Genomic DNA, 15,674 nt, shown 5'->3' with positions numbered 1-15,674 from the left:
TCTTCTCCATGCTGAACAGGCCCAGCTCTCTCAGCCTGTCCTTATTGGAGAGGTGCTCCAGCCCTCTGATCATCTTCATGTCCCTCCTCTGGACCCTCTCCAACTGGTTCATGTCCTTCTTATGTTGGGGGGTCCAGAACTGGACACGGTATTCCAGGTTAAATTGAATTAATGTTTGAATTAATTTGCTGTTCAGCAGCTTCTTTCAGGGATGTGTATGTTTGGGATTGCCAAAACTTAGTAGCTACAAATTGCAGAGAATTTTGATTATGGATGATAGTATTTTGAGATAAAATTGTGATTTAGACCTGGCTGACTCACACAAATTCAATGGGATGTGGTTTTCTTTAAAGTCTCTTGCATGGTAGTGCTGATACAAAACCAGCAATTCCAGACTCCCTGTGAGTGTATTTTGTGGGATCATTATGTTGTCTGACTGAATTTTCTCTCTCATTATGTCGCCTGAGAACTAGGCTGTCAAATGGATATATTTGATACATTTATGGATGTTGTAATAGCAAGTACCAGAAAGACCAGGCTAAGGTCACATCTTTTTGCAGTCCATGAAGTCTCCTGCAGAATATGGCAAGTGGCAGACAGAAACCTCTGTAAAATCCTGTCCTTTGTCAAATCTTGCTTCATTATTGATCTGCCTTCATATATGACCTTCCTGGAAATGTGTTCTATGTGTGCGCGCATTTCTCTACTTAAAGTAGAGATTGTTGAAAGAATAATATATGATAGTGTCAGTCACTATTGGACTCGTTAGTGCTCTGAGCAACTGTGTTCACGGTGGCTGCATTTAGTGATGTCTTCTTTTTGATTACTTTCCTTCAGATAGGCGAGTGGAATGCTTACATTTTAAGAAAGCCAGCCTTAGTGTGTTTAATGTACGTGGTTTAGCCTTTGGTTCAGCATTTCAGGCTTCCTGAATTTGTTATTTGGCTTGTTGGAGAGTTGTATTTTTGATATGTGAGGTCGTCTTCTAAACTATTTGTTTCATACTGTATTTTGTAAGTACTTTGTGGAAGATGAGTTGATGCTAGGCACTTGGCAATTTTTGATGTGAAGCGTGCTTGCCAAACCTGTCAAATCTTATGGAATTCGTTGCAGAAAGTGTCAAGCAAAAAAATGACATGTTTTTATGGAAGGTCAGCTATTCCTGTATTGCTTACAATTTTGATATGGTTTTTTTTGTTACAGAAAAGAATAGGCAGTAAGATATGTGGCACGGTTGGCATTGTTGTGGGAGATGTTTAAAAACTGTGTGGTGATGCAGCTCTTTGCTCAGCAGCACTTTTGACAACCGCTAATGTGAGCAGAGAGCATTACAAATATTAATATGGAAAAGCTGCTTTTACAAGCTAGATGTAGTTGAATGTCTCATTTTATATATATATATATATATACACACGCACACACTTTATTTTGGGGAAGAAATTCAGATTTTTTTCCAATTTTTAGTTATTCCTCCCTTCCCTCTATATTTAGTTCTTTTTTTTTGTAGGTTATTTGTTATGGTAATGAAAGCAAATCAGTCAATTTTTCTCATTTACTTACTACTTCTCACCTAGCTTGCTTATAGGTCCTCTTAACAGTGGTTTCCCTGGATAGACTTAAGGTACTTTCCAACTGGAATATTCCTTGACTAAGCAAAGTACATGCATTCTACTCCTTTGCATCCTCTTGGGATGACTAGGTGAAATCTCAGTCTTAATGTAAAACCTACTTTAGCTAGATTTTGTGAAAAAAGAAGAAAAAGAGAGCCTGTTTTCTGATAGCTATGTGGTTTATTGGTGTAGGTTTTTTTTGCTGGTTGGGACAGACCAATATTGTGTAAAGGTTTGAAGCACGGAAGCCATTGTCCATACAGGCTCCGAAGTAGGTCTCTGTAATTTTACTGTCTCAAAGGAGCAAAGTCTTGTTCCTGGTTAAGGTGGAAAGTTGGGATTGAGAGAGGATAAACCAGCCAGCTTCCTTCATTTTGGTGTCCAGATGACTGCAAATGACTATCCTGTGGACGTGGCTTCGGTGAGAACCAATTTAGCAGCAGAGTCTTGTGTCATACAGAGCACTGCCTTCCCCCCAAATACAGAATGGAGTTGGTGTGTGTAACTGGTTAGCTCTTGTACGTTTCCTCTGTCTTGTTTTAGAATCACATAGAAGTGTGTCTTTCTAAAGCTTAATGTCCTTTCATTGCAGGCAAATTAATAGAAGTGACATGGAAGTACTCTGTTCTTGTTTTGGTTTAGATCTTGGTTGTTTTTCTTATGAAGGAAAATGTATTTTCATATCTGGAAGCTCTGTTTTTAATCTGTGACCTGAATTGAGCTGGATAATAACATTGCCAGAGGTAAGATGGCACCGGCCCATTTATTCCCCCAATTATGTCACTGCTAGCCTTTTCTCTCTGATCTGGAATACAAAAATTGGAGTCTGCTTAATTATTAACCAGTAGTGAATTTAGAGCAAATAAAAAGGAAGGTGGCAAGGACTACTAATGGCACAAAGTAGCATTAGGCAGCCAGCCAGTTTGGTGGGCTGTGAGCCATAATTGCTGTATATGGTATCAGCTCAACTGTGTACCTTTTGTTAATGTGGTTGTCCTTAAATTGCAGTTGTTACCCTTTAATATGACTATGTTGTGCTAAAGCATAGATTAGTATGATGAACGTACTTTTCAAAAAATCTGTATGAATTCTAAAGCCTGATGGGTAAAAATGAATTCATTATTTTTAAGCCTATTTTTCCTCCCTCGCTCGTCAAAAGCAACCCCTAGGCAACTCTATTTGAAATTAGAAAACTAATATTCATATTTATCCTTACTGTAGTCTCTTTTTACTTAAATAAAATTTGGGCAGCATGTCTGTTGCTGATTATAGAATTTCAGACTGTTGAAAGTAATTGACATGGCAAGCGGAAGTTGATGAATTGATGAGCTAGTCAGTAGCAATTGTAGCTTCTGCAGATGCTGAGAAAGAAGTGACATTTTGGTCCATAAAGCAGACTTTCTTGTAAACTTGGACTGGGACTTGACAAAACAGGAAAGGAGATTTCTCTTAAAATTTTGTTTGTGTGAGAGTTCTGTGGATGTTAAAATCATGAAGGGCATGATGATCAGAAAGAAGCAGTTCATCTGTTAGCTGTGGATAGTACTTCCTCTATTTCTTATCTCCATTTTAGATGTGGAACTTCTAAAAGCATCCAGCAAATTGTAGTTCAGCTAGACTGATATGCAATTACAATAATGCAGAGAAATTACTGTTTTAAAAATCCAGTTTTCATTCAGAGATACTCAAAGTCAGTAAAGCTTTTAGTGAACATGGCGATTCTTACATTTTCTTATGTTTGGAAATGATAAATTGAGGAACTTCAGTGAATAAAGTATGTTAAACAGCTACTGAAATGTAAGCATGTTCTCCCAACCACCTGTCTTTAAATGACAACTTTAGAGATGATTTTTAGTAATAAAGTCCTTGACTGTCAGATGCGTATGCTATGCTTTATCTTTATGGGCATGAATAATTCCATTAATCTTATGGCTCAAGGTAAAAGGGGAAAAAAGAATTAAGCAGTTGCATAAATAACGTCTCCAAGATGGCTTAATAAGATTCAGTTTCCTAAAAATGAAATATTCCTGTGTGACATCTCATTCAGTTACCGGAACCATAAACTTTGCTTTTCTTTGCTATAGTAATTTACTTTCTATGCTATAATTCTTACGCAGTTTGTTGGATTTTTTTTTTTTTTTTTTTTTTTTTTTACTAAGTTTGAAAAAAGGAAGATAATTACAGAATAGTTTGATTCCTTACTCTTGAAAATGTCCTCTTTTTGAGGATTATGGAATCACTGAAGAACATGCCCTGGCAGTGACTGGAGGAAAATTGGAATGGAGTGAAAGGAAGACACATGTTTGGAAACTCAGAAATATTTGGAATAAAGTGGTAGAAGGAGAAGGTAGTGAAATTCTTCTGTTGGTGAGCTGCTTCTGTTCTTGAGCTAACATGATACTGAAATGTCCAGTGGAGTATAGAATTTGTCATGTTGTCTGGAATAGTAAACTCCAGCAGTCTGAGAAGAGGAAATACATGAATTGTTACTCTACTAATATGATAAAGAAGGTGATATTGCCTATCAGAGTTTTAAATCAGGGTGAAGACTTTGTGCTGTTTCAAATCAATGTATTTTATCTGGACGATTTGCATTTTTATGGGTAAAGCAAAATAAAAAGTAGATCATAAAGTATGTTTTGTGAGGCTGGTATAGGAGAAAAAGTATCTGTGGAAGACCTAAAGTGATGTTTAGAGAGAGAAACTGTGTCCATCAGGGAGAAAGTAACTGGGAAAAAAAATCTCCAAAAGGCTGAAATCAAGGCTAGCCTGCTGTAGAAACCCAGTGTGCCTCTCCATCTAGAAGTAGTTGTTGTGTTAGGTCATCATATAATGAAAACCATTTTACTGTTTGGAGATTATGGAAGATTTTGTCTTTAGTCAAAGGATTTGTCTATGCTACTGCGCAGTATTTGGGCATCCATACCAATTCTTAAACGGATGAGCTCTGGGATTATGCACAGTCCAACTATGAAGCATGGATTCCCATGCAGACTAGTTTGTGAACCCAAGGAAGTAATTAGTGCAATTCTGCTTTCCAAAAGGGGTGAGTTTTTTAGCAGATTGAATCTATAACTGAAGATTTGACTGGGATTGCAGTTGTCCAGTTGCAAAATTCTTTATCTAAAAAAAACCTCTATTGCATTATGAATTCAAACTGGAAGTTGTACAAAATTTGGTCTAGAAAACTGACTTAACTGGGGAAGAAGGGTGTGGGGAGAATTGGAATCACTAGGAACGCATTACACAATGGAAAGATTTGGCAGTCCTGCCTTGAAAACTTACTTGCAGATGGTTGGTTTCTGAGATGTGTTCAGAACAAGGAGAGAAAAGAAGGAAGGTCTTTTAAGAGGTGTTTTTTCTGCTGTGAACATTCCTTTGGGTGCATTGCAGGCTTTGCATCTGAGTGATAGCTTCAATGAGCAGTGCACCATGTTATGGATGTGCAATTGAATGTTGAAATACCTAGAAATTGATTTGTTTGTTTGTTTGTTTGTTTTTTTTTTAGAGTATGCATTTCCACTGGAGGATATGGAAATGCTTAGTTTGATTAGAAAAGGGAAAATGACAATTCTTAAGTCCAATGAACTGAGTAAAGTACATGCAAAATGTTCATATCCTGTGCTTCTGATATCTTTGGGTATCTGTAAAAATTTTTTTTTATTCCCTCAAACTAGGATAGTGTCGGAAACAGTAAATTTTCTCATGGAAGACCTGTATAGCTGCTGTTCTCTTGACAGGCCCTGATGGGTAGGCCATTTTCATCTCCTACTATACCACCAGCATTTTATTACTTTTTAAACCATAGTCCTTGCTTTTTCTTAAATTCTTATTGAATGGGGAACTAATAATAAATTATTATGTAATTGTAATATTAGTATTTTTGAATTATTACTACAATAAATGCTCGTATCACTGAATTGCAAAATGCAGTTGAGGTAGTTTATTGGTGGTACAGTGTTTGGGTCTCTTACCAAGAATTCAGAAGGCAACATAGTTATGCTTCCTAATGTTATACTTGGTCTGCTTTACTTTTTTTTTTTTTTTTTTAAATGGCTGACAAGGTGAATGGAAAAGGGAACAGGAATGAAACATGATGAGTTTTTAATTGCAGACAGATAGTTACAGACTTTATAAGACTCTGGATTTATTCTGAGAAAGCACTGATTTTTTTAAGTACAGTGGGTAAAATACAAATAAAGTGTCATTGGGCCATATTGACAAACTCATGAGTAACTTGTAAAAAAATTCTAGTAGTATCAGACTGTTGTGGTTGGTTTGGGTTTTTTTTTGTTGTTGTTGTTTTGTTTGTTTGTTTGTTTTTTTCCCATCCCTCAGTTGATAGATAAAATTCTAGTTTGCTGAGTGTGGCTGAATGTTTTGTCTTGTAATTGATAGCAGTTGGTAATGCACCTGCATTTGATTGGGATATCAGAGAGGAGTATCCTGGTGAATCCCAGGAGCTTGAGGGAGGCTGGGCCAGAGGAACAGGAAGCCTGTGTTCTCTGAATTGGTTTGAGTTTAAAATGAGAAGTTCACTGGCCAAGGCTTTTCTTTTGTGAAATGACCTGCTTTTTCTTGTCTGTAATTTTATGTGTTTACTTTGAACAGAACTTAAGCAGTTAAAACTGCTTAAAATGTGTTAAAGTGGTAATTTTGTAGTTTACCATCAGATGGACTCTTTTAATCAAGAGTAAGAAAAATGATTATTTTGTCCTATTTTGGAATAACAGAAAAATTTAGCTGTATTTTGGTAATGTCTGTCAGCAACAGTTACTTAATTTCTGTGTAGCACTAGTTGTATGTCTAGTAGGATATAACTTGACTGTGCTACCTCCTACCTGACTGTTCTTTAAAGAGTATGTTAGTTTTCATCAATATTAATTACAGAAATACGACATAGTGGGTAAATGTGTGCTCTACGAGCAAGGCCAGTAGAGAATTACAGGATAAGGTGGCAAGATTAATCCGTTCTAGAGAGGTTAGTGCTGTTATTTCCCTGGAGTGCAGAACAAGTGACTTTTAACAAAAGCTAACAGTTAAAATATATCCTGTCCTTTTGATATGGTTACATGGGGCTTCTAAAATGGGACATGTACTGTTCTCTTACTTCTGTTCTGCTTTATATATATAATGCTTTTTCATCCTCAGTTAATGGAAGGATCTGGTCTCCATTTCTTCTGCGTTTTTGTGGTGATCTGAACTGGGTCATCGCTTGGTCTGTGATGCGAGATGTTTTTGGAAGCTGCTTCTTTCTTCTGTTCCTCCCTCCCTGCCTGCCTCCTTTGTATGAAGTCTTGTGCTGCTTGATTTGACATTTAATTCCTTATTCCTTTTCCTGGCTTTTCCTATCCTTTTAGCAGTTTTCAAAGTGCATTATCCCCCTGCTTCCCTTGTGAGACTATAGTTGTCTGTGCAGTTCACTCCTGTCTATCTTTTTCTGTGGTACCACTGTGTGAAAAGGTGAAGAGGGGAGCTGTGTCAGACCATAACTCTGGAAAAGCAAGTACTTGCTTCTGTGTGATCTGAACAGTTTCATGGTCGGGATGGCTGTGAAAAGTTCCTGAGCTCTCCAAAGTCACAGGAAAGTGATTTTATTGACACAACTAGTTTTTGCTGGGCAGTTGGGTCTTAAGTTTCTGTAGATAATTCTCTATTCTCTTATGACTTTCAGAGTTGGCAGGCACAGAAACGGGTTCATCTGGGACAACAAAGAAGGCGGTATACTTGGAGCGGGCGATGTGAAGGCTTATGAAAACTGGTTACTGTTTTCTTTCGTAAGATTCCTGTCTGAGCTGTGCTGGAAACATGTTACATGCCTTTACAGGCAACTAAGACTTTATCACAAGTAGTGAAAACTGAAGGTGCAAGGCCACTGATAATGTTCTGTTTTTCTGAGACTCTACATAAAATAGGTAATAATTGGCTAGAAGGTCAAGTTTGCACTACTGCTGTAGCTGTGATGACAAGGATGTGGGAGGATGCTGTCTCTGCATATGTGGATTTGCAGAAGTCGCTGCTCTCGGATGTCGTGCTGGAAAAGGTGCATTCTGTACTTCAATGGCTGGGTTCTGTCCCTGGGGTACCTTTATGGCTACATAAAGCACACCTTTATGGAGCTTACAGTCGTTTTGGGAGTGCTTTGCTGGTCTAGCGTGACAAAGTTTCTGAGTTGAAGTGCTCATAGTGTTTATGTAACTTAATAGATTCTGTGTGAAGGAGAAAAATAGAATTCTTTTTTTTTTTTCTTTTCACCCACTGTTGTTCCTCCTTTTGTTGATTGTAGAGCTGTGCTGCAGTAACCACAATGATGACCTCTAAGATAGTGATCGATAATGATGGCCTTATAACAAAGGCTGAAATAAGTGATTTGTACCTGAACAATAAAAGGACAATTAAGTTATAATGAGCATGAGGTAGGCTCAGAATGGACGTTGCTACATGTGAAGCCTAGACTTGTTTGCTAAACCCGAAGAGATTGCTGAAAACTTGTCAGCTGGATTGAGAGAAACACTTGCTCTAGGGTCAAACTACTGTACTACAAACCCTTTCTCAGGGGCATGGCATGACTTCTGTCTAGTGCTCTGCTTTTTCTACTTAATATGTAACAGATATTCCTCAAACGGACCAGGAAAACTGAGCAAAATGAAAATTTACTATGGAATGTACAAGTCTGACTTTTTTTTTTTGTTGTGTGTTTTCCAATTTTGCTATTTTCACTTGTAGTTAAGTGCATCATCACTAAGCAACCTGAAGAGAAAAAATGTTTTGTAAGTGGGAGAGCAATATTGTAAAATAATTTAGAACTGGAAGGTTATGGACTGGTGTAGTACAAGTCAATAAGGTAATCTTCTGAAATTTTGGCAATTTACATTTAGAGATTCCTTATTTTTAAGATTGCTGTTGAAAGCATTGTGGTGGTTGTCACTCAGCTTGCCGTCTCTCTAGTCCTTGTTTTGTGGTGAAGGTAAACTCTGTAGTGAAGTCGTGAAGAGATGCGTTTTATGATTACATTCCATTTGTTATAGTGCGGGAAGGGGTGCAGAGGCATTTATGGGAGATGTAAGAGATGGAGTCAGGGTAGAAGTGAGGATTAATAATGCACTGTCTTACAATTATTTGGAACAGGGGATGTTAATCTGTGAATAATTTAAAGAGAATTTGGTCTTTGTTCTGATGTGGAGGCGGTGACGGTAGTTATGCTTAAATGTGGCAAAGGAACGTTGCCCAAGCAAAATGTCTGAAGCTCTGTAAATCTTAGGCAGTGATTGCTTGCATGCCTAGATTGCTTGTCTAGGCTTATGTAGCTTGAAGAAAGAGTTCAGCACAAGAACACTGAGAACCTCAACAGGCTGTGAAGACAGTTCTGGAAATATTCTGTGATGGGAAAGGTTAGAGGTGTTCTGTGTATGAGGATACTGAAAAAGGGGTAAGATAAAATGCCACTTTCAAAACAGAGTAGCAACTTGAGCAAATTTGGGCTATACAAAGCTACAGAAGTCTGAATAATCAGAGTTTCTGAAATATTGCACACAAATTCATATGACCTATGCTAATCCTGTCTAGAGGAACAGGATAATATGCATTCCAAATGCCCATGTTAGTGGTATTAGCCAGCTTGTTAGGGTTGTTGGTTTTTTTTTTTAGTAGAAGCTAAAATGGTAACCTGCATTTCTGTCATCTTCACTCTAGTCTGTTACGAGTTACAGCAGACTGTCCTTCAAGTGAGACAAGAAGTTGCTGTCTGCTCTTGGCAAAAAGTGTTAGATAGTTATTTTGTGTAACAGCATACATGATTTCTACAGGGAAATGGAATTTAAGATCTGTGCTGTTGTGAAAGATAGGTTTATTTGAAAAAGAAAAAAAAGAAAGAAGAAAGAAAAGAAAAAATTTATTTCCTACTCTTGAGACTGACACATTAAGTTTGAAACATCTTCGCTTTCATTTAGCGTGCTTGGACAATGCAATTAGTTTATTTTTGTTTATGTGATCTTGCAGTTCTAGCAGTTGCTTTATTTTGGAACGGCTTGTGTTCGTCAAAACTGAGTGAATGGAGACTGAAGTAGGATAGGGAAGGTTGTCAGTGAGAAGAGCCCATTGCGCCTTCCTGTCCCCACAGAGCTATACTGGAGCAAAATTTTAGAATCCTACAAGCAGGAAATGTTATTTGTCTTTGTAAGTTTAAATATGAATAAGAACTCTGATTTATTTTGAGTCCATTTATTTCTAATTGTATTCTGTTTTTATTATATAACGCATTTTCTTTCTCTATTTCAACTTCCTGAGGCTTTCCTCAGAATCCTGCAAAAACAATCCAAGAATAACCAATTTAGGAATTAGATCATCATTCAACTCGGTACTTTCTATTTATGACTTGTTTTTTTAGTCCGTCAGTTGTGTCACCTACATGTGAAAATAAAGTCTTGGAAAAGTTTTCAGGCAGTTGCTACTCTCGGGCTTCCTTTCCTGTTCACCCATATGTGCTTCTCTTCCTCTTTTTCCTCAGTGTACTCTGATGCCAGGTAACTTTTTCTCCACCCCCACCCCCCCAAGTATTTCCTGATCCTAAATATATGATCAGCAGTACAAATATTTTTTTCCTTGTTAGAATTTTTTAGCAGAATGACCAAATAGAATTTAGACTTTACTTCTTTCTCCTCATAATTGTTTTCGTATATGCATCCATACTTCCTATCTAGTACTTACTGGGAGCTGAATGTTCAATTCCCTTGGCCAGTTTTAAAAATTACACTCCACATCTGTATGTGAAATATCACAAAGTTGAAAATACTGTGGTATCTTTGATTGTGCTCATCCCTCTGCAAAAACGGTGTCACCTTTTCAGAAGACTAGTTGTGGGGAATTAGTGTGTCTTTCAAGGTTATAAATGGGGAAAAAAGGGGGAGGGGGCAAATAGCCCCAAAAGGAGCAGTCTGATACTTCTTCAGTGGAACCTCTTCAGTTAAAAACTCCTTTCTTTGCTTTTATATCTTGTATGTGAACCCTACCATTAGTCTGAAAGAAATATGGGTAAAATAAGAGCTCACACATGCCTTTAAAAAAAACCCAAACCTAACAATCAAAAATAACAGCACCTTACAAAATGCAGTTATTACAAAAATAACTGTAACCTCATTTATGATCTTGATTTACGATCAGTCTGTGCTATTCTGAGTAAATACTTGAAAAACTCTTCAACAGAAATACTATATGATTGCAATTTCTTTGAACAGGTATTTCGTGCTGGACTTTGAGACGGGGATTCTGCAGTATTTCGTGAATGAACAAAGTAAAAACCAGAAGCCACGAGGAACCTTGTCTTTAGCTGGAGCTATAATATCGCCCAGTGATGAAGTGCCACACATGTTGGTGGTCTACTCTGCTAATGGAGAGATGTATAAGTTGAGAGGTACAGTGCTGCTTAAAGTGCCAGCTGAGGTGTTCTCTCCTATTCCCGCTTCTGTGCCTCTTCTCTCCTATCTCATTTCTCTCTTAGTTCCCTGTACTGTCAGAAAGTAGTGATTGTACAGCTATATTGTTACATACTATGTTATAAAACACAGTGGAACAGTAATCTGGAGTTAAATATGTGTGAGTTTACAATATATAGATTTTTCAGGGCTGGAAGATACCTCAAGATGTCTTCTATAAGCTGTTATTGTGGCATTTTCGTTGTACAATATCTTGTTTGCTTCTAAAGGAAGAAAAAGCTACTTTCATTGCTGTCCACAGCGCAGCATTTCATTTCTAATACTGTTCTCCCCTGCCATCATCCTACAGATAATGTGCAGTAATGAATCTGCTGATGGGTTGAAGAAGGGAAAAATGCCACTGGAAGGCTCTTAAGATACAGTGTCCCTGTCAGTCTCGGTATAATTAAATGTACCTTTAAAGTAAAATTTTGCCTTTCCTTGCTCCCAGATATAAGAAAGACAATGTAGGGTTATAAGAAAGACAATATAGGGTTTGTAAAATGTAATCTTCAGAAATTTTTCTTTCTTTTTTCTCTTTTTTTTTTTTTTTTTAAAGTCAGTGTTCTGATTCTAAGGTATTTTCAGTATGGTTGATTATTTTGGATACTTTCCTATCAAACTAGTTTATCAGAAAATAAACTTCTTATAAAAAAACAAGTAACGTAATACAGTGTAACAAAAGTTTAAAATTATGTTAGTTTTATTCTGACCACAGTTTATCAGTTGGTGGGACTACCCCGTGGTACAGTGTGTTGCTGTTTTATACGTAGAACTGAAACACAAGAACAACCAGGGAGAGTTTCTGTTAAAATGTTTTGGAATATGCACAGATAGAAATCATGAACACTTGCAGTTTCATTATCATACTTTGCCAATCACTTGAGATTATCAAATACTTACTGCTTCTAATTTAATGAGATCTATGAATTTGATTCAAATCAGTAAATAATTTTTATGCTGAGTCAATAACCATTGAGACACTTGATAGCAGAGGAAGTAACAGAAAATATTTACTGAAATAATCCACTCTGTGTTGGTATTCTTACTTAGGATTACTATAGTAGTGGTTTGTTTAAAAAAAACAAAACAGCCCCCCCAAAACAAAACAGCCCCCCCCAAGCAAAACAAAAACCAACCAAAAAACCCAAATCACAAAACACATACACAAAAACACCGCCAAAAAAAACCCCAAAACACCAAACCCAAACCTTTCTCCTAAATGTACTTATGAGTATTATAGAAGAGCCACCTGATACATAGACTGCAAGCAGTCTTTTTCAGTAATTTTTAAAGCTGTTTTTTAAAGATATATGGGGGGAAATTGTGGTTTTTGTTCTTGTGCCTTGAAGTTGCATGCGAATGCAGGTTTAAAGAGAAATGTAGTTGAACTACATTAAAACAGAAGTACTTAGGTATCTGGGGACCTGGTAGCTTGTCTGGTAACTGTTTGACAGCCTGAGTATAGAGGTTTTACTGATTTAAATGCTACTATGTGGCCCTTGTCTTTCACAAAAAGAGACAAGTAAAACAAAAGTGGACAAAAATTTTTTAAAAACAGTAATCATGAGGTAATTGTGCTTTTGAAAACACTTGGAGGAGGTAACCGTGAAGAAAACTCAGAAGCTTGTTTCTTCCAACTGGCTACAGCATCTTAAGTTGAGGTTTAGATGTGTTGTACTGAAGAAGTTATACATACTTAATTTAAGGTAGTGTGAACTAGAATTTATAGTGTGTTGTAACGAATAAATAATCCTCCCCCCTCCCACTCTGTCAGCTTCTCTTATATAAGAGAAAGAGTATTGATTTATGTGTGATTCCCTACATTTTCTTGTTTCTGTTCTAGCTGCTGATGCAAAGGAGAAACAATACTGGATAACTCAGCTTCGATCCTGTGCCAAACATCACAAGGAAGGTAATTCTAAGGTAAATAATTAAGAGGGAGAAGAACTGTTATGTTTTAAGTGGTGTAGCTGAAGAACAGCATGATCAGCATGATCTGCATGATAGACTGGCTGCTGCAGTTAGTGGGTTGATGTTTAGAGTTTTATGAATAAAAGCAGCAAGTTGTCATTCCTCACTAACTGCAGCAGGCTTAAGTCAGTTGGGCAATCTTAATAAACAAACATTGTCCTATTTATGAGAAATTAACGAAGTGCATTTTGGATGCTGTCAATACATGGTTAATTGAGTGGCTGGATGAACAATTTGTTAATAAATAAATACCTGTGCGATGTCCTGATTAGTATTTAGAAGTGTTAACTAATATTAGTTTTATATGATTTTATAAGACTTAATGGCTCTTATTATAGAAGCTTCAGGTAGACATTAGCAGTGGTCAGTCTTCAGCTTCTTTACCAAGTCTGAAAGAGTATCTTTGAAAGTTGGACTTCGAAAAGATGGATGGTATTTGGAGGAGACTGGCATTCACTGAAGGGTGTGTCCACATCTTCTTTTTGAATGATGTGGACTTGTCAGGAAGCAACTACAGTATAATTAAAACAATTTTTGGAGGAAGACACGTAACTTCAGTGTTTTGCTGTTCTTTCAATTCTTATACATGACAATTAAGTACGGTTTTTGTATAGGTGTGTCCCAGTCCTATTCAAAAAGGTGCAACTCTGCTTGGTCAGAATACTCTTATAGTTGCTGTTGATTTGCTGCTCAGGGATGTCCTGTGCTGGATAGAGATGGTAACTTTTTATACTCAATTGCCATAAATTAATTATTCCTCAATAAGTTTTCTGAACTCTTCTTGAACCCATTTAAATATTTAGCATGTACAGTGTATTGTGACTAAGTACTAGAAACATTGTTCAGTATATATGATATCAGAGACTTGTGCAGCGGGAAATTGATTTTTATACTTCTGCTCACTATTAGTCTGCTAATATTTCTTTCTCCTTTTGCCTGCTCCTGACAAGTAATTCTGCAGAGGTGTCTATTTTAATACCAAAACCTCATTCCAGAATGGCAGTAATTGAGTTGAAGCTGATCTTTGTGTAATTGAAGTTTGGATGATTTTTCCTGCTTAGGTAAAAACTGTTGCACTTAATAATAATTTATGTTCAGAATTTTTCATACTACCTCTCCATGTTGACCTCCTGCAGTAGTAGTATCTACATATTTTGATAGGCTCTGAATTAATTAGTATGTCAAGAGAAAAATCTTGGTGTTGTAACAGTGAAAATGTTCAGCAATTAGTACTGGACCAAAAAAAAAGCAAACAGAATTTTAGGGATTATCAGGAAAGGAGCAGAGAACAAAAGGGAAATGTTTTAGACTGCTCTAACTCTATCAGATATCTTGAATACTTTTATTAGTTCCCTTCCATTTCTGAAACATTTCTTGGCACTTTTGTTATTATTTTGGGTTTTTTTTTTTTGTCCACAAAGTTTCTTACTTCAAAACCACTGTTTTGTAGGGAGGTCAGAGAAGCAAGAACTGCTGCATTTCTTTTTTTTTTTTTTTTTTTTTTCCTTTATCTTGTAGATGAAGGTACTTTAATGTAATAATTACTAACATTAGAGTGGAAACATGTTGTTTAAAGTATTTAAAATGTACATAAAATAGCATGATGCTATTTTAGCCACCTTACTGTTTCTCTTGTGTTGGGGTTAGGGACTGGAGTTACATAGGAAGGTCTGTAATGACACAGAGAAGGGTACACATTTGGCTTCCTTTTGCATAATTGAAGGCTTGATAAAAATCTGTATTTTTGGATTTTGTTAAAACAGCCCTACCATTGATAGGAATGTCATGATGTGATTTGTTAGTCTACTGGCAGCAGGGCTGGATTTCTCTCTTACTCCCTCTCCCCATACTTGGAGGGCTGTAGTAAGTGATAACTGCAAATTGTCTGTCTCTCAGTGCTGTCATGAACAGGAAGATAGATACTCATGTGTTTTAAGCTTCTGGAGTTTGAACAGAATCCAAGCTCTGTCTCTGCTGGGAACAGGCATGTATTTATATCTGAAAAGTTTGGAACCTGAGTGTTTGCTCCCAGCTGCTTCTACAGCTTAACCTTACCTTTTTCACAGGAGGAACGAGAGGCAGAAATTTCTAGCTGTTTTTTTAGGAGTCATACACTTGAGAAGGAGGTGGAATGAGAAGTGTAAAATATGCAGTGAGGGATATGTTTTATCTTATGCAGAGCAGTGATTAAGAAAAAAAAAAGGTAAAAAAAAAAAAGGAAGAAGTTGTATATTGATGACTAAATTTAGTTGCATCCTAATGAATGGCCCAAAGGTGAGCTATATGGCTAACAAGTGGATGTAATGCAAGCTAAGTCTATCACTTTGTTTTAGTTAAATTTTACATCTTAATGATAAAAAAGCAGTAAAAGGATAATGTTCTCTGGCAAATAATTCCCATGCTGTAAGATAGTCTTAATGTTCTTGGTATTCTCATACAGGTCTCATTTTGCTTAATTACAGGTTGCTCAACTTCCACAAAGTGCCAAATCCCACTGTATTGGAAGAAGTCTTCCATATCTAGATAGGATTGCTGGTTTTTTAGACTATTCTAAGTGAATATTACTGTACAAATTTTAATTAAAGCATTAGTCAAATTGGAGTTCAGTGGTAGAAAACGC

General features: G+C 36.7%; 1 protein-coding gene across 5 annotated transcripts in view; it reads left to right on the top strand.

Moving 5' to 3' along the window:
* OSBPL10 (oxysterol binding protein like 10) overlaps positions 1-15,674 on the top strand; it is a 116,965-nt gene that overhangs the window by 25,256 nt on the left and 76,035 nt on the right. For 4 of the 5 annotated variants that reach the window (XM_086742747.1, XM_086742744.1, XM_086742745.1 and 1 more), the window contains exons 2-3: positions 10,844-11,019; positions 12,927-13,006. In XM_086742747.1, the coding sequence (XP_086598873.1) occupies positions 10,844-11,019; positions 12,927-13,006 (256 nt within the window). Of the gene's footprint in view, positions 1-10,054; positions 10,133-10,843; positions 11,020-12,926; positions 13,007-15,674 lie in introns of those variants that run through there. The other variant, XM_086742746.1, reaches the window with a different exon arrangement.

This window comes from Chlamydotis macqueenii, chromosome 2 (genome assembly GCF_036417535.1).
Source record: "Chlamydotis macqueenii isolate bChlMac1 chromosome 2, bChlMac1.mat, whole genome shotgun sequence".
In the NCBI taxonomy this organism is placed as follows: Eukaryota; Metazoa; Chordata; class Aves; order Otidiformes; family Otididae; genus Chlamydotis; species Chlamydotis macqueenii.
This window is presented reverse-complemented; position numbering and strand designations above follow the sequence as displayed.